Below are 19198 nucleotides of genomic sequence, written 5' to 3'. Positions count from 1 at the left end.
CAGTCCTACTAGACCTAACTTGATTAAGATAACTACTAAGCTGGTATCCAAGAGATTGCATACTCTGGAAAGTCCACCTACATCTGGGTTGGGGCAGTTAAATTGTTTAACAATATCCAAATCAGAACCAAATCAAAATAGACATCTGGTTAAATGGTCATCCAGTTCTAATGGAGGTTGATACCGGCACAGCCATATCAGATAACATGGTTACACGTTGACTATACAGGTCCTTTCATGGGCTCAATGTTCATAGTCATTGTCGATCTCTACTCAAAATGGTTGGACATGCTTAGAATCCATTCGTCAAACACGGGGACTAGAATAGAAAGGGTGCATGCATTTTCTTCAATACAAAGGGTCCCGGTAGTGTTGGTCACAGGTAATGTCACATCATTTACCAGCTGGGAATTTGGCTATTTCCTGGAGTTGAATGGGATTCGGCAGCACCATACTATCCATCATCCAATGCTCTGGCAGAAGAGGCAGTCCAAACTTAGAAGGCAGGCTTGAAGAAACAGCCTGCAGCTTCACTTCATACAAAGTCGTTCTGATTTTTATTTGATTATAGGACCATCCCACAGGCAACTACAGGGATAGCACTGGCAGAGTTGCTAATGGATAGAAGAGTCCATACCAAGTTAAATCTGATTTTCCTGAACCTGGGGGTGAGGGTGGAATGGCATTCCGAATGCCAGAGCCAGACCCAAGACTCTGTCAAGTGAGAGTGCTAGTTTATTACAGAGATGACGTTTGGTGTAAGAACCATGGCAATGGCCCTGCATGTCTAAGATGCATAGCTGATGTAAGGTCAGGACCAGTGATGTATAAATTTTGGGTCGGTGCAATGGTCCTGAGCAAGTATGTGGACTGTATGTAAGTTGTGAACTCTCAATGGTGCAGGAGCAAAAGGTGCTTTGCTCCTCGGTGCAGTTGGATAGATTGCTAGAACCATGAGTTCACTTCACCAAAGGTTGATGAGACATCTGAATCTGAAATGGACATGATAGATGCGGCCATATTGATGCCTTTGCCAGTGGAAATATAGTTGCTGAGGCATTTTTGGTGCAAGAGGTGAGCTCCCGTGCATTACACACCGCCCATATTGGACATCAAGTTGTAGGAACCTGGTCCAGTGCTAAAATGTCCCAGGACGCTCTCCAAGAAAAAGGACTGGCCTATGTCTTTGGACTCAGAGGAGGAGGGAATGTAGTAATCATTTGAACATGAGTTCCCTGATTGGAAGTGTTAATTTGGTATAATGAGGGAACCCTGGCTGACAGAGAAAAAGAGGAGTGTCAGAGACTCTGACACTCTGGTGCTGTTTCTGATGAGGCTTGCCAGAGTGTCACAAAGCTGTTCCTTTTTCTAAAAGCTGTTCCTTTTCTCAAGGAATTTGACCTTTGTTTGTTCAGAGGAGTCATAAAGCCCTCAGGCTCCGATTAGACTGATTTGGTACAGAGATGAAAGAGTTTATTGAGAGGCCTTCTGTTTAAATGTAAACAGATGAGACTTCAGATCAAACTGATCATGTTTTAGAAGTGAGCTGTACAATGAAAGGGGGGGTGGGGGGGTGGGGTGGTGGTCAGTCCTAGAAACTGAAGTTTGAGTTAGGGAGTTCAGCAGTGTATTGTGTAAAGAAAGGCTGCTAAACTCTCTCTCCTTCTGCTCTTCTAACCTTGACCTGTAAGCATTTGTTTCATTTTTACTGTGTTTAAGGGTGTTTGCTTATTGGGACTGTTGTGTATATTCGGAACAGCATAACTAAGTCTAGTTTGGATAGACTGAGCTCTGCATAGGTTCTTTATTCTGTTCTTTGTGTTTCATTGTGTAATTTTGTGAATAAAGTTTTGTCTGTTTTAAAACCTGGTAATCAACCTAGCTAATTTACTCCAGGTAACCTTCACTGTACATTTACCAAAACAAATTGCAAAGTTATGGTCTGGGCTGCCCGCTTAAGAACGTTTTGAGTGGTCTTACCTCGTCCATAGCAGACTGGGGGCTCTTTGCAGGATTTTAAGCAGCGAGTAGTAGTTGCTAGTGTCTTTATTTCGGGTGTTGGTTTGGTTAGGTAGTAAGTTTGGGATAGTAATGATTCTTCCAGTCGCCAAAAGTTTTCTGGAAGTGGATTTGGTGACTTCGGAAGTTTGCAAAAGCTGAATTAGACCAAGCTGCAGGAATTAGCAGACAAGCTGGGATTGGAGCTGCCTCCTTCTGTGAAGAGAGGAGAGATAATTACAGCAGTAGGTCAGCATTTAAACCTGCTGGAAATACCATCAGAATCCATAGAGATGGCAAAAATTCAATTGCAAATGATGCAACTTGAGTTAGAGGTGAGAGATAAGGAAAGGGCAGCAAAAATGAAACAGTTTGAGTTCCGGTTAAAAACAGAAGAAAAAGAAAAAGGGTTTTAGCAAAAGAGAAAGAAAAAGAGAGAGTTTGAACTTCGGAAACTGACTCATAAAAAGGGAAGTCAGATTAAAAGGCCGGAGGTAAAGACTGAAGATAACCTTCGCGAGGAAGTAGTGCAATTTCTTGTGGAAGAGCAGAGAGTTAAAGTGGCAAGATTAAGCAGCTGATGTGACTGATGATAATGGGCTGGTCCATAAAACATGGTTTGGCTTCCAGAATCAATTTCAGTCCTTGAGGGATAGAAATAGGGGCAAAGAGAAACCCTCACATGGAAAGGGAGAAGTAGATCTCAGTGAAGATCATAAGGATAACTTATCACAGGGTAAAAAAGAAACCCTTGAGGGGGGACAAAGAAGTTAAAAAGCTCTGGTGTTTTCATTGCAATAAAGTGGACCACACAAAATCACAGTGTTGGTGGGCTAGGAGAAAGCCAGATGGACGAAAGCAGGACAAGCCTGGATGTTTTATTGGCATGGTAACAGAAAGCCCAATCGAAGCTAGAAAGCGGAATCAGAGGTTGATTAAGGAGGAAGTGCTAGATCTGCTAAAAAAAATACATGCAAGGGTTAAGTTTATTCACATAGGCCAGGAGTAACAGGTAAAGGTGTTATAATATTAAGGGACACAGAATCCTCTCAATCTGTGATGCTGAAGGATGAGGAGATATTACTCCTGAATGACTATTGCCAGAAAAGGTACTGGTAAAAGAAACGCATGGTAAGACAAAAAGCACTCAATTATGTAAAATGAGGCTAAAGTGTTCAAAGAAAAGTGGATAATTTGTGGTAGGAGTACTGGACAAACTCTCAGCTCCAGGAATACAATTTGTCCTTGCAAATGATATAGCTGATTCACCGGTAGGCGCGCTGTCTACTTTAGTTGAAAGGTCAGTGGAGATTCAAGCAACTGAAGAAATGCAGGGCATTTATCCATGGCACAAGCTGAAGCAGGCTAGTTCAAAAGGCGCAGATAAGGAAGCTGACATAGCTTTATTAGAGACGTTTTAGATGGAGCTTGTTGCTGCAACCATTTAATTTGACATTTGTGCATGTGGCAGGTCGCAAAAATGTGATTGCCGATCCATTATCAAGACTTGAATGAGATAAGGAGGCAATCGGTGACTGGTGTACCATGGCCTGTATTTGCATGTGGTTGTGCATATTTGCATGTGTATAGTTAGTACAGTGTTTGTGTGTGTTTTAGATTGCTAACCAGTTTGTTTATGAAGGGTTTTAAAAATAAAACCAGCTTTTGATATTGATGGTTCATCTTTTTTTAAGAGGGGAGGGAGGTTACAACATTGGTCCTTTTCCTAAAAGCTGTTCCTTTTCTCAAGATACTGTGTCCCTAGTTTTTTTGAGAGGGGTCATAAACCGCTCAGCTCCGATTAGACTGGTTTGGTACAGAGATGAAAGAGTTTATTGAGGGCCTTCTGTTTAAACGTAAACAGATGAGACTTCAGATCAAAGTGATCATGTTTTAGAAGTGATCTGTATTAAGAAAGGGGAGTGATCAGTCCGAGAAACTGAAGTTTGAGTTAGGGAGTTCAACAGTGGACTGTGTGAAGAAAGGCTGGTAAAATCTCTCTCCTTCTGCCTTTCTAACTTCGACCTGTAAGCATTTGTTTCATTTTTACTGTGTTTAAGGGGATTTGCTAACTGGGACTATTGTATTTATTCAGAACAGCCTAATTGAATCCAGTTTGTATAGACTGAGCTCTGTAGAGGTTCTTTATTCTGTTCTTTGTGTTTCATTGTGTAATTTTGTGAATAAATTTTTGTCTGTTTTAAAACATGTTTGTCAACCTAGCTAACATACTTCAAGTAACCTTCACTGTACACTTACTGAAACAACTTGCAAAGTTATGGTCTGGACTGCTTGCTTAAGAATGTTTTGAGTGGTCTGGCCTAGTCAAGGACTCTATACATGTAAATGAAGGGTGACTCAGTGACGAGATACTGGCCTCTGTGGAGTTATTTTGAATGGAGAAAACTTTTCTTTTTTTTTCCCACAGAGGGAAACATGCAGGCAGTCCCCAAGGCTCAAAACACATATCTCTTGTTTAAAACATAGGTGCACTCTGATTACTGCTAGCTGCCTAAATTGATATTAATTGAGTTTGTTTTACAAATAATCATGTTGTAATTAAACTGATAGTAGCATTTGAGATTGTATTCCGAAGTAAACCTCTATTCTGCACATCTACGTAAAGTCACTGGATCAGAATTTATATTACAGAGCAGATCATTAGGCCCAACTGGTTTATGCTTGTGTTTAGTTTCTTACAAGCACACTCCACCACCAGCCACCCACCCACATCCTACACTACTTTTAACCTTATCAACGGGGCCATTTATTATTTTCTGTCTCCAGCTTTTTGCCTAAGCTTTCCTTAAATACGTCTATGCTATTTGCCCCAGATGCACCTTAAGATGGTGAGGTCCACATTTCCTGAAGTTCTTCCTAGATTTTATTAGTGGATATCTTATATCATTAACTGTAGTATGGACTCTCCCATGAAGCAAAAAGTTATCTTTGAAACTTATCAATAGGGTCGATGCAACGTCTTCTTCTTGCAGCTTACCCCTCAGCCTTCTGTTTTCTAGAAAAAAACAACTTTGCAAAAAATCGTTTATAAAGCAATTTGAGTGAAAGCAGCAGCAGACTCCCTAAATACTCCTTAATAAAGAACTTATTCTTCAACAAAGACTTTTACATAAATTATTTCCTGTACCTACTGTTTTGGATTTGTGGTCCAAGAGCTAGGTGGCACTGCTGTACTGTTGGTAAACCCCTCAGTTGACTGCTGCCAGTAGTTTTATCATTTATGACTTCTAGACTATTGTTAGGAATGTCTAAATTTTAAAAAATCCCGTTGGTTGACTATGTTTCCTCTACATGCATGGATACATTTGAGAACTTTTGAAAAGCTATTGGGCATGCAGCATGTAAAAGCAAATCCTTATTTTGTCAAAATTAAATCTCGTTTATAGAACATTGTTCTTTCTGGAGGTTCAACAATGTTTCGTGATTTTGGGCGTCGTTTACAGCGAGATCTGAAAAGAGTAGTGGACGCAAGATTGAAAATTAGTGAACAGCTTAGCGCTGGTCGAATAAAGGTACATTATTGTCTCCTCTTATTATGTTTCTTTTAAATGTAGATGATTTAGAAACGGCAACTATCAATGATGTTCTTTTTCAGAAATGAATTTAGCCCCTTCCTTTTTGAAGGCCTGGTTTTATTTTCAGTCATATAACTGGGAAAGCAGTTATAGTTTGATATTGAGGTTAAAAATCAACAACTACAGCTGATACAGGGTGAATGGTTGTGTAGCCATGAGAAAGGGTCTCTCAGGATAGGTGTTCAATGTATGTGTGAATGGATGCAACCACAATTTGAGCAGCTCCTCATGTTCCACTTGTGGACCAAGTGACTACATCTCCCCAAACTAGCCTCAAGCAATTGTAGATTGTGCAGATTTTCCCTGTAAGGGTGAAACCTGGGACTTATGACTACAGATTTCAGTGAGGGTTTCTTTTTTAGGTCCAATAATCTCTGCCAGATCTCTGTTGTTGGTTATTATTGAAAGTTCAGTGATGGAGGGGGGCAGCTGTCTGGGTCATCAGATGGCTTCCCTAGCTTAGTGATAGCTATTATCTTGGCCACTGTACAGCTCCTAACAAAATTAACAATATCAACCTGTCAAGAAGGAACACAGCACTGATGCAGTTCTTCAAAAACTATTCCAGAGCATTCTGGAGGATATCTTGGATGACTTATCCAGCGAGGCCAAATGAATAGACCTCAGGAATGGGAAAAGTGTAATCACTTGATAGGATTGTATGACAAGCCTCCTAATAGCCAGCAGGAGATGGAGGAACTGATATGTGGACAGATTATGCATAAATGTTAAAACAACATGACTGTTATGGTGGGTGATTTTAAGTGGGCTTCCATTAGCCCCAGGGGCTTTTTTGGGGGAGAATTTGTCATGTGCATCCAGGAGGATTTCTCGAAGCAATATACAAATAATACAAGGAAAAAGGTTACATGACCTGGTATTGGGGAATGAGCCCGACAAGGTGGTAGACATTTCAGTCGGGGAGCATTTCGGGAGCAATGATTGTGATCCTGTAAGTTTTAAATTACTTCTAGATAAGCTTTGCAGTTCCCTGAAAGTGGCAAGGCAAGTAGATAGGGTGGTCAAGACACCATATGCTTGTCTTCATCAGTTGGGGCATAGAGTATAAAACTTGGCAAGTTATGTTGCAGTTGTATTGAACTTTAGTTAGGCCACATTTGGAAAACTGAAAGATATGGAGACTCTGAAGAGGATACAGAAAAGGATTATTAGGATAATGCCTGGTTTGGAGGGTATCACTTATGAGGAGAGATTAGACAAACATGTTAGTTTTTAGAGGCTGAGGGAAGACCTGATAGAAGTTTACAAAAGGATGAAATCAAAATTTACAAATGACCCTTATGGATAGTTGGAGCTTATTTTCCCCAGGGTAGAAATGTCTATTACTAAGGGACATAAGTTGAAGGTAAAAGGGGGAATTTTAATGGAGATGTGAGAGGTCAGTTTTGTTTACACAGAGGGTGGCAAGTGCCTAGAATGTGCTGCCAGAGGAGGTGGTAGAAGGAGATACAATAACAACATTTAAGAGGCATCTTGACAGATACAGAGGCAGGAAATAGACCATATACGGACAAAACACTTTTTGTTCAGAAAGGCATCTTATGTTGTGCTGGATTAGTGGGCTGAAGGACCTGTTCCTAAATTGTACTGTTCTTTGTTATTTGTTCATTCTGAATTCTCAAACCCTTATAAAGACCAGGAAGTATATGACATTCTGACAGCAACCAAAGCAGGAACAATGGATGGACTTAACCTGGAATTCTTGAGGAACATCAGATCACATCCAGGGAGAGTGACTAACAAAGCTATTTAACAGCATCCAGAGTGCAACCACAATTCAAGCACCTGGTAGTTCAAGGCAGTAGCAATTGACAATCCAGGGATGCTACTCTTGACAATTCATGCAGCTCCACCCTGCCACCATGGGGATGACAGAGTACAGAGGTTAAAATAGGCATGAGTAGAGATGTGTTGTTGTTAAACAGTTCCTGTCTATGTCCAACACCATCCAACACCAACAGTCCAACAATGGCATCTCCAAATCCTATCTATTGATGCACTTCAACCAATACCTTTAATTTTGAGATATAAATATGAACTTTTGTAGGATTTATTTTAGAGTCTGCATTATTGATTTGAAAAGATTTGCCTTAAGAACTGAGGGGTTATTTCTAAACGAAAACTTAAAATTCTAGTTTACGTGTTCCTCAGATTCGTTCTTTTCCTTAAGGTATTTCATTTTAGGAAACATCACTTAAGTAAAGTGGGTAGAGACAAACTGGCTGTGATGAAAATGTGATTAATTTTTACTATGCTATTTAGCATTTTCAGTTTCCTTTCACTACAGATGACCAAACACAGAAACTACAGGCCATTTTGTCCCATCGCCTTGTATCAGCATTTAACTTCTGCTTGAGCCGATAGTTCTAACCACATGTTCCCACATCCTTTTATTTCCTTTTTACTTCATCCATTTAGGTAATCTAATCTGGAATAATGACCTAGTTTCTACCGCAACTGCAAACTCTCAAAGTGTAATCTGCAGCTTGCCAGCTATATAGAGAAACTTATCATCCTATCTTAGTTTTAACCTTGAATCCTGGTGCTACCCAAAGTTTGGGTTGGGTCTCCAAAAGCTGTGTTCCTGCTGTAGCAGGTTGCCATCCCACACCCCTGTCCACAGGTTCCCCAGCCTCCACTCTTATAGGTTCTTCTCATGGCCTGCTGTATAGGACTGTTATGCCGATCTCTGTTAAATCAATTTCGCCTGAGCTCACAGGTCCAACTGAGGGGTTATGGCAATTTTCAAGCTTTCAAATGGAGTCACAGAAAGAAAATGTTTGGGAATAACTGATCCATGGATTCCTCATTGTTAAGATCTGAAGTACGAGAAACAATCTGCTTCTTGCGTGCCATGTCCCAATCATTCCGATTTTAAAATAATATCATATCCTGAGATTGTATTGTTATAATGATAGAGTGAGGTTAAAAAATTTACAAACAAGTTACTCCAATCATTTTATTTATCAGAATTTACTTGTATAGATTAAACTAACAAGTTATGAGACAGAAGTTCAAAAGGTGTGATTATCAATTTCTTATTCCTGTCACAATATAAGAATGATTGTGAAACTTTGTAATTGATTCAGATTGGTTTTAAAGGCTGATAATTAATTTTCATTATTTCAATAAGCCTAAACCAGTTGAGGTCCAGGTGATAACCCACCATATGCAGCGATATGCAGTTTGGTTCGGCGGCTCCATGCTTGCATCAACAGTAAGTGAACTTAAACATACATGCAAACATAGAAATATTTACTTTATTCAGTCCTGGGAGATAGGTGTCACTGGTTGGTCAGAACGTATTGCCCATTTCCAACTACCCTTGAAAAGATAGTGATGAGCTGCCTCCTTGAACTGCTGCAGTCCATGTTCAAATAGGAGCAGAAGTAGGCCATTCATTCCTTCAAGTTTGCTCTGCCATTCAATTTGATCATGATTTACCTAAGTGTTTAAATTCCACATTCCCATCCATCTGCACTAACCTTGCCTGACAAGAATCTATCTACACCTGCCTAAAAAATTATGAGTGACAGAGAGCAGTGAGTCCCAAAGTTGCTCGACTATTTGACAGGAATGAAAAATCCCCTCCTATCTCGAATAAAACGGCAATCCCTAATTTTAATTCTGTGCACCCTAACTCTGGACTGTCCCACAAGAGGAAGCATCCTTCCTGCATCCACTTCTCAGGACCGTTCAGGATCCTATAGTAATGCCAACATAGTCCCACCAGATCATAGGCTGTTCTCTCATTAGAGAGAGATAGAGATGACTGCTGGTGGTTTAACTTGAGGGTCACCACATCTCAGGTGAGGGAGAGGTTGAAAATAGCGCAATAGCAGATACAATAGCAGCATTCAAGAACCACCTGAACAAATATATGAATAGGAAGCGAATAGAGAAATAAAAATCCTGTAAGTGAAGACAGTTTTAGTATGGAAGGCAAAAAGTGTCAGTGCAAGCATGTAGGGCTGAAGGGCCTGTACATGTGCTATATTGTTCTTTGAAAAGAAGGGTCCTTCATGGTAACCACAGCTGGTCTGGGAATTGAACCCACTCTGTGATGTCACTCTGTTACAATTCAATCAGATCATCACTCACCCATCTGAAATGTAGTGAGAACAAGCCCAGCCTGTCTAAATTTTCCTCATAAGACAACCCATTCAATTCAAGTATCGATTAGATTAGATTCCCTACAGTGCGGAAACAGGCCCTTCGGCCCAACAAGTCCACATTGGCCCTCTGAAGAGCAACCCACCCAGACCCATTCCCCTACATTCACCCCGACTAATGCACCTAACACTAAAGGGCAATTTAGCATGGCCAATTTACCTAACCTGCACATCTTTGGACTGTGAGAGGAAACCGGAGCACCCAGAGGAAACCCACGCAGACAGGGGGAGAATGTGCAAACTCCGCACAGATAGTCGCATGAGAGTAAACCTTCTCTGAGCCACTTCCAGTGCATTTACATCCTTTCTGTAATAAGAAGACCAAATCAAGTAGCCAAGATGTAGTCTCACCAATACCCTGTATAGCTGAAGCATATTATTCTTAATTTTATGTTGAAAACAAAGGTTAGTATCCCATTAGCTTTCATGACTTCTGCAAAACATGAATACCTAGATCCCTTTACACTTCGTAATTCTGCAGTCATTTTCCAATTTAGAATTCTGCTTTTTTATTCTTTCTGCAAAAGTAAACTTCACTATTTCTCATTATTTTCTAAGTGCCAGATCTTTGCACAATCGCTTTACTCATCTGTAATCGGTCTGCAAACTTTTGTTTTGTCATTTTCGCAATTTACTTTCCTCCTTATCTTTGTATCATCTGAAAATTTAACCACCAAGTCATCAATTCTCTCATCTAAGTCATTAGTATAAATTGTAAGAAGTTGATCACACAGCACAGGTCCCTGCAGGACCCCACTTGTCTCATGCTGCCAATCTGAAAAAGACTCACACTGTTTTCTGCCAGCCAACCAAAATTATATTTAAGCTAGTATGTTACTCCCACTACTTTGAGCTCCTCTTTTGCACAATAACATTTTATGTAGAACCTTGTCAAATGCTTCTGGAAATGCAAATATGTTACATCAACCAACTCCCTTTTATTCGCAGCCTTTGTTATTCCTTCAAAGAATTCCAATAAATTAGTTAAGCACAATTTCTCTTTCACTAAACTATGCTGATTCTTCCTAATTACTTTGCGTTTTTCAAAGTTCCAGTTATAACTTCCTTAGTGATTTATTTTAACAACTTCCTTATGACAGACATCAAGCTAACTAGCCTAAGTTTCCTTTTTAGTGCCTCCCTTCTTGAATGGAGGGATTATATTTGCTATTTTCCAATTTAATGTAAATTTACCAGAATTTAGGAAAATGAATGAAACACATGGAGATTCCCTACAGTGCGAAAAGAGGCCCATTGAATCTGTACTGACCCTCCAAAGGCCATCTCACCCAGACACTGTAACATCACATTTACCATGGCAAATGTAAACTAATATATTGTTTGAGTGTGGGAGGAAATCCACACAGATGTAGGGAGAAAGTGCAAGCTGCACACAGACAGTCACCCAAGGCTGGAATTGAGCCTGGGTCCCTGGTGCTATGAGACAACAGTGCTTATCACTGAGCCGTCATGCCACCTGTATTAGCTATCTCTTTTGAGATGGTAGAATAAAGTCCATCAGGGCCCAGAGACTTATCAACCCATAGTTCCATCAGTGTGCTCTGCACTGCTTCCCTAGTGATTGTAATTTCACCAATCTCCATTCTTCCTTTAACCTCTACATATACAGGTATTACTGGGATGTTTTTTAGTCTCTGTCATGAAGGTGGAGAAAGTGAGGACTGCAGATTCTGGAGACCAATTCCAATGCCTAACAACCTAGATGGCCTCCTTCTTCAAAGACCGCACTTTCCCCTCAGACGTGGTGAATAATGCTCTCCACCGCATCTCCTCCACTTCCCACTCCTCCTCCCTTGAACTCCGCCCCTCCGATCACCACTAGGACAGAACCCCACTGGTTCTCACCTACCACCCCACCAACCTCCAGATACATCGTATCATTCTCTGTCATTTCCGCCATCCCCAAACAGACCCCACCACCAAGGATATATTTCCCTCCCCTCCTCTATCAGCATTCCGGAAAGACTACTCCCTCCACTACTCCCTCGTCAGGTCCACACCCCCCACCAACCTAACCTCCACTCCCGGCACCTTCCCCTGCAACCACAGAAATACAAAACTTGCACCCACTTCTCTCCAAGGCCGCAAGCGATCTTTCCATATCCGTCACAATTTCACCTGTACCTCCACACACATCACCTGCTTTATCCCTGTAATTCTTGATGCTTTTACCGATCAATAACTTACCTATCTCTGTCTTAAAAATGCTTAATGACTTGGTCTCCACAGACCTCTGCAGCAATTAGTTCCACAGATTATCCACCCACTGGCTGAAGAAATTTCTCGTCATCTCTGTTCTTCATCCTTACACTGTGAGGCTGTGCCCTTGGGTTCTAGTCTTGTCTCCCAATGAAAACATTCTCTCCTCTTCCACTTTATCCAGATCTCGGTGTTCTGTGAGTTCAATCAGATGCCCTCATCCTTTTAAACTCCATTGAATACAAACCCAGTATCCTTAACACTCCTCATATGAAAAACCCTTCATCTCTGGGTTCGTTCTCAAAAACCCCTCTAAGGTCAGCACATCCTTCCTTTGCTATAGGGCCCAAAGATGCTCACAATACTCCAAATCCCATCTGACCAGAGCCTGTAGAGCCTCAGCAGTACATTGCTGAGGTTATATTATAGCCCTCCTTAAATGGATGCTAACATTGTGTTTAGAATAGAATAGAATCCCTACAGTGTGGAAACAGGCCATTCAGTCCAAGAAGTCCACACCAACTCTCTGAAGAGCATCTCACCAAGATTCACCCCTCACACCCCATCCCATAACTCTACATTTCCCTTTCTTACATATCACTGGAGACTATGGGCAATTTAGCAAAACCCATGTATCTAACCTACACATCTTTGAACTGTGGAAGGAAATTGGAGCATCCAGAGGAAACCCCCGCAGACACGAGGAGAATGTGCAAACTCCATCCAGACAGTTGCTCAAGGCTGGAATTGAAGCCACAGGTCCCTGGTGCTGTGAGGCAACAGTGCTAACCACTGAACTACCATGCTTTTTGTCTTCCTAACTGCAAATTGAACCTGCATGTTGAAATGAAGAGAATGTTGAACCGGAACTCCCAACACATTTAACATAGAGAACATAGAACGCAGAAAAGTACAACACAGAACAGGCCCTTTGGCCCATGATGTGTGCCAAGAATGAATCCTAATGTAAAATAAAATAATTTAACCTACACACCCCTCAATTCACTGCTATCCATGTGCATGTCCAACAGTCACTTGAATGTCCCTAATGACTCTGCTTCCACCACCACAGCTGGCAGTGCATTCCATGCATTCACAACTCTCTGCATAAAGAACCTTCCTCTGACATCCCCTCTATGCCTTTCTCCTAATGTCTTAAAACTATGACCCCTCGTGCCAGTCAATCCTGCCCTGGGGAAAAGTCTCTGGCTATTGACTCTATCCATGCCTCTCATTATCTTATTTACCTTGATCAGGGCACCTCTCTTCCTCCTTCTCTCCAGAGAGCAAAGTCCGAGCTCAGTCAACCTCTCTTCATAAGGCAAGCCCTCCAGTCCAGGCAGCATCTTGGTAAACCTTATTTGCACCATCTCCAAAGCCTCTGTATCTTTCCTATAGTAGGGTGACCAGAACTGGACACAATATTCTAAGTGTGGTCTCACCAGGGATTTGTAGAGCTGTAGCAAAACCTCGCGGCTCTTAAAATGAAAGCCAAAACACCATATGCTTTCTTAACAATTCTATCCACTTGGGTGGCAACTTTGAGGGATCTATGTACTTGAACACCAAGATCCCTCTGTTCCTCCACATTGCCAAGAACCCTGTCTTTAATCCTATATTCAGCATTCGCGTTTGACCTTCCAAAATGTATCACTTTGCATTTATCCAGGTTGAACTTCACCTGCCATTTCTCAGCCCAGTTCTGCATCAACTCTCTTTGTGCATCAGATTTCCGAAGCCTTTCTCCATTCAGAACATAGTTTTAGCCTCTTTTCTTCCTACCAAAATGCACAACCTCACATTTTTCCCATATTGTTTTCCATCTGACACATCTTTGCCCATTTTCCTAGCTTGCTCAAGTCCTTTCGTAGCCTCCCTGCTCCTCACCACAACCTGACCATCCACCTATCTTTGTGACATCTGCAAATGTAGCAACAATGCCCTCAGTCCCTTCATCCAGATCATTAATGAATAATGTGAATAGTTGTTGTCCCAACCCTGATCCCTGCAGAACTCCAGTGGTCACCGACTGCCAACCTGGAAAAGTCCCCTTTATCCCCATGTTCTGCCTTCTGTCAGTCAGTTAATCCTCTATCCATGCCAACACCTTGCCCCTAACACCATGGCCTCTTATGTTATTTAGCTGCATCCTATATGGCACCATGTCAAAAGCCTTCTTTAAGTCCAAATTGATCATGTCCACTAGCTCTCCTATGTTGTTAAGCAAGTAACTTTCTCATTACTGTCTCAGAAAAGTCTAGCAGATTTGTCAGGCATAGCGTCAATGGATTCTAAATTCTTATCAATGACCAATTTCAGGCTAACCAGCCTATAGCTTCTTGTTTGCTGCCACCCTCCCTTCTTCATCAGGTGTTACATGAGTCATTTTGCATTCCTCTGGCACTGTCCCTGACTCCCGTGATGGCTGAAAGATCACCACCAATGACTCTACGATATTCTCAGCTATGTCCTTCAGAACTCTGAGATATTGTCCATCTGATCTGGTCATTTATCCATATTCAGACCTTTCAGCTTCTCCCGCCTCTTCTCCTTCATGATGGCTGTTGTACTTACCTCTGCTCCTGATTGTCTTGAAGTCAGGTGTGCTGCTGTTGCCTTTCATTGTGAAAACTGATGCAAAGTATCTATTTAATTCTTCTGCCATTTCTTTGTTCTCTATTACTACTTCTCCAGCATCATTTTCCAGCGGTCCAATGTCCATCTTCCTTTTCAAATACTTGCAGGAACTCTTGCTATAATTTTTTACATTCCTAGTGTTATGACACGGGGTAAACCCTCCTGTTTAATTTAAAACCAGCAACACAGGAAAGATTTATCCAATGCAGTAATCTGTAAACATTTGAGTGGCCAAGAACTATTTAAACTAAGAATTAACAACTTTATTTCTTAAAGTATAACAGAGAATAATTAAATAAACACCTATTTACAATTCTTTCCTCTAACCTATCTTTTACCTTCCCTTCTATCATACTAATCCAATAAACTCCCAATTAAGACTTACAGAAAAATTCGAATTTTAAAGCCAGCAAGCAGTCAAATCTTCTCTTAATCTTCAGCGGTAGATTGGCTCTCCAGGTCAGTGTTGAGGTTTTACTCTGTGCAAATTTCTTCTCTAGCAGGTACCTCTCAGAGAGTTCTGACTAGCAGTCTACAGCTGTTGGTCTGGTGGCAGTTCTCCTCCCAACTGTTCAATTTCTCCTGGTCTTATACCCCAAAGCATTGGATTTTATCATTGGCTTTTGAGATTGTCAATATACTCAATTCAAACTTGATTGGAATTTGGTATTTTTCAGTGTATAATTTAAACTGATTGGCCTAATTCGGATCTGTTCTGCAGTTTCCAGGCAACCAGCTACCTCAGTAGCTGGAGCACATGTTACATTGTGTCTTACTGAGAACACTTGGTGCTATCACTGCTAGCTTTTACTCTGTTAAAGGTATAGTACGCTCACATCTTCATAACACTAGCTAGCCTCTCATGCTCTAATTTAGTAGTACTAATTAACATTTTAATTGTTCTTTTCCTTCTCGTGATTTACAAAATAATGAGGGGCATGGATAGAATAAATAGGCAAAGTCTTTTCCCTGGGGTTGGGGAGTCCAGAACTAGAGGGCATAGGTTTAGGGTGAGAGGGGAAAGATATGAAAGAGACCTAAGGGGCAACTTTTTCACGCAGAGGGTGGTACGTGTATGGAATGAGCTGCCAGAGGATGTTGGTTGAGGCTAGTACAATTGCAACATTTAAGAGGCATTTGGATGGGTATATGAATAGGAAGAGTTTGTAGGGATATGGGTCGGGTGCTGGCAGGTGGGACTAGATTGGGTTGGGATATCTGGTCGGCATGGATGGGTTGGACCGAAGGGCCTGTTTCGCTATACATCTCTAAGACTTTATGACTCTATGACCTGTCATTCACCCTTTGAACAATTATATATTTTTCTTTGAGGCTTGATGCACTCCTTAACTTTTTTAAATTAACCACAGATAGCACGTCTTATCCTACAGAACCTTTCTTTCTACTAAAAATGTACTTCTTCCTAATAAGGGAGCAGCCCTATGGTCTGCTAGGACTATGGCGACTTTACCGTACCTTTACTTGTTTCTAAATATTCTGAAATGTCCCTTATAATGTCTATGATTACTTCTCAACTGCTGGCCCAGTGTCCCTATTTCCTTCTGCTCGCTTAGCTTCCACACCCTTAAAAATTACCTTTTTCAAGATGAAAATACTCGATCCAGTCTTCTATCTTTCAAGTTGTGTGTAATTGTTCTGGTGCCAAGATCTATATTTCTAATGTCATTTTTATATAGCAACATTTTTAATTAGCATCACATTAAATGCAGCTATGTTGACTGGAGTCCAAACTATCTCTATCATCATAATTGTCATTATCAGGATAGGTGAGGTGATGGAAAAGAAATGAAAATAATTTAGCAACATGACTACTTTGTTTCCCTCCCAACAGCCTGAGTTTTACCAAGTATGCCACACAAAAAAGGATTATGAAGAATTTGGTCCTAGTATTTGTCGTCACAACCCAGTTTTTGGCGTCATGTCATAATGGCAGCTATGAGTTACTGCAGCTTAGGAATTGAAAGTCCTGCTACAGAACAGGATTAGTGGAAGAACTGGCAGGTTTGTACCATTGCTGAATTATAATCTGGATATTTGAACCCAAACCGCTTATCCGACAGGGTTGGACACTGTCTAGAATTGCTTCTAGTTAAGCCCACCATGCGCCAGCTATTTATGTTCTTGCAATGTTTCTGCTTTCCCGTACTTAGGTTTATAGCACAGCAGAAAGTGTTTTGGACTTGAGATACAGTGTACTAATCTAAGTAGGTTTTGAAAAGTAATGCCAATAGCATTAATTCTCCCTTTCTAGTGAAGGAATGAAATGGTCCAATTAAAGGAATTTGATTCTCTTTGTAAATATGGAAAGATATATTGCAAATCACATGACAGTTTTGTGTATATTTCATAATTGTTTTGCATTATAAGATTGAAACTGTCTCAGCACAATCCAGATGAGTGTGATGTTTACTAATATGTACAGTTGAATATCTTGAACTTGGAAATATGGAGTTCATTAACAACTGTTGTTTATTTATTTTAAAAAGAAGGAATGTTTCTTTTTGTTTTTAAAGTAAAATTACCCTTAATGTTTTGTTTCGGTTTACAGTATTAATTATAACATTATGCCTTAAACATTGTGCTTCTTACATAGTTACTTATTTGCAGTGTTTTGGGTATGCTGTTTTGAGCCCGGACATTGAGAGAAATGTTAAATATTTTGAGATTATAATAAATGGATGAAATGCTACCATACATCATTTTAATAAAAGCACTTCATAATGTATATGCTTTAGGACTTTGTCATTTCCTCCTTTACAAGATTTTGCCTTTATTGGCTATCTACTGCTGTTAATCTAGTCAGTTTTTACACTAAAAATGGCTGAAGTGATTCTAATTCAGAAACTTCAAATAAAATGCCACAAGAGGATTTGTCAGTGCTAAACTATCATTGAATTATTCAAAATATTGAATTAAATAGAACAGACTGTCAACTATTTCAATACTTTACTACTTATTGCTTGAATATTTTATAATATACATTGTTATTTATTTTAATAGGATGGTTACAGTCCAGGAAGACAACATTTGGCCCATTGCTCTCTGCAAGTGCAATTCATTTGGTACCACTTTCCAGCCTTTTTCATAATGTCCTGCAAATATCTTGTTCTTCAATTCCCCTTTGAAAACCACAGATGAATCTGCCTCCCACCCTCTCACAGAATCACAGAATTGTTATGACGCAGAAGCAAGCCATTTGGCCCATTATATCTGCACTGGCACTCCAAATGACCATTTGTCTAGTGCTGTTCTCCTGTCTTGTCCTCATTTGTCTACATAATTTCCTTTTCTCAAAAAACTGTGTAATTTCCTTCTGAATGCCTTGGTTAAACCTGTCCCCACCACACTCTGTGTACTAGACCCTAACCACTCGATGTGTGAAAAAAATTTCCCAATATTACATTTTTGCTTCTTTAATTAATTAATTAAATCTGTACCCTCTCATTCTGGATCATTTCACAAATGAGCATATTGTTTCCATATTTAATCTGCCTGGATTAACTATGATATTGAAAGCTTCTCTCTCCTCTCAGCCTTTTCTTCTTTAAACAAAAGTTTGATCTTCTCCAATCTATCTGTTTAACTGAAATTCCTCATCCCTGCAATCATTCTCCTGAATCTTTTCTGCACTTCTCAATGCCTTCACATTGTTATTAAGGTATAGTGCCCAGAATTAGATTTAGTTCTCTAGCTGAGGCTGAACTAGTGTCTACTGCAAGTTCCTTTAAGGCAGTGCATCTCAAACCCTAACTGCCTGGTAGCATAAAGATTTCCTTCATGTTGCTGTTGGCTTGTCTTGCCAATTACCTTATATTAGTGTCTTTTGGTTCTCAGACTCTGCCAACGGAAACAGTTTATTTTTATGTACTCTGTCTTCACCTTAACTTCTTTGCCTATTGCTGTTTTCTTCCTCAGTTTACAATGCTTCCAAGATTTTGCATCAATCGTACTGAAGGCTGTGCACTGCCTTACGTAAAATACTCAACCTCTCTTTTCAGCAGCACTTCCTTGATCTCAAAGTGATCTGCAGTTTAATTTCACCCTTTGACACTTTAACAAAAACAGTTTAACATTGTCAGAATGGTTCGCTTTCAGACCCCATCTATCTGCTGAGTGGATGCAAATATTCCTGTGGCATCATTTTGAGAAAAACCAAAGTAGTTCTTCCCAGTTTCCTGGCCAATATTTTTTCCTCATACTGTTTCATAAAACCATATAATCCAGTCATCATCACAGTGCACAAATTAGCTGCTGCAGTTCCTACATTGCAATACTTCAGGAAAAAAAAGGAAGGATGTCATTGTGTATGGAAAGCTTTGAGAATGATAGAATGGTGATGTGGTAGTGGAATGCACTATATAAATGCAAGTATTTCTCTTATTTAGATAAAGTACAATTTCTAGTACTTGCTGGCTCTTCAAATCCTATCTTACTTTAACTTACTAATGCTATCTCTGATACCTATTCCCCTGCCAAGTCACTTTAAATCCCTCCAAAAGCACTACCAAAGTGGCTGACAGGGACGTTAGCTGC

At 40.3% G+C, this 19198-nt stretch overlaps 1 protein-coding gene across 2 annotated transcripts in view; it reads left to right on the top strand.

The window, feature by feature from the left end:
* LOC132816149 (actin-related protein 3B-like) overlaps nucleotides 1-16647 on the top strand; it is a 181096-nt gene extending 164449 nt beyond the window's left edge. For both annotated transcript variants that reach the window (XM_060825623.1, XM_060825622.1), the window contains 3 exons: nucleotides 5406-5531; nucleotides 8749-8832; nucleotides 16497-16647. In XM_060825623.1, the coding sequence (XP_060681606.1) occupies nucleotides 5406-5531; nucleotides 8749-8832; nucleotides 16497-16592 (306 nt within the window). In that variant the 3' untranslated portion in view covers nucleotides 16593-16647. The remainder of the gene's footprint in view (nucleotides 1-5405; nucleotides 5532-8748; nucleotides 8833-16496) is intronic.
* The last annotated feature ends 2551 nt before the right edge of the window (nucleotides 16648-19198 follow it).

Source organism: Hemiscyllium ocellatum, chromosome 5 (assembly GCF_020745735.1).
Source record: "Hemiscyllium ocellatum isolate sHemOce1 chromosome 5, sHemOce1.pat.X.cur, whole genome shotgun sequence".
In the NCBI taxonomy this organism is placed as follows: domain Eukaryota; kingdom Metazoa; phylum Chordata; class Chondrichthyes; order Orectolobiformes; family Hemiscylliidae; genus Hemiscyllium; species Hemiscyllium ocellatum.
Note: the sequence above shows the minus strand (reverse complement) of the source record. Positions and strands in the feature narration are given on the sequence as shown.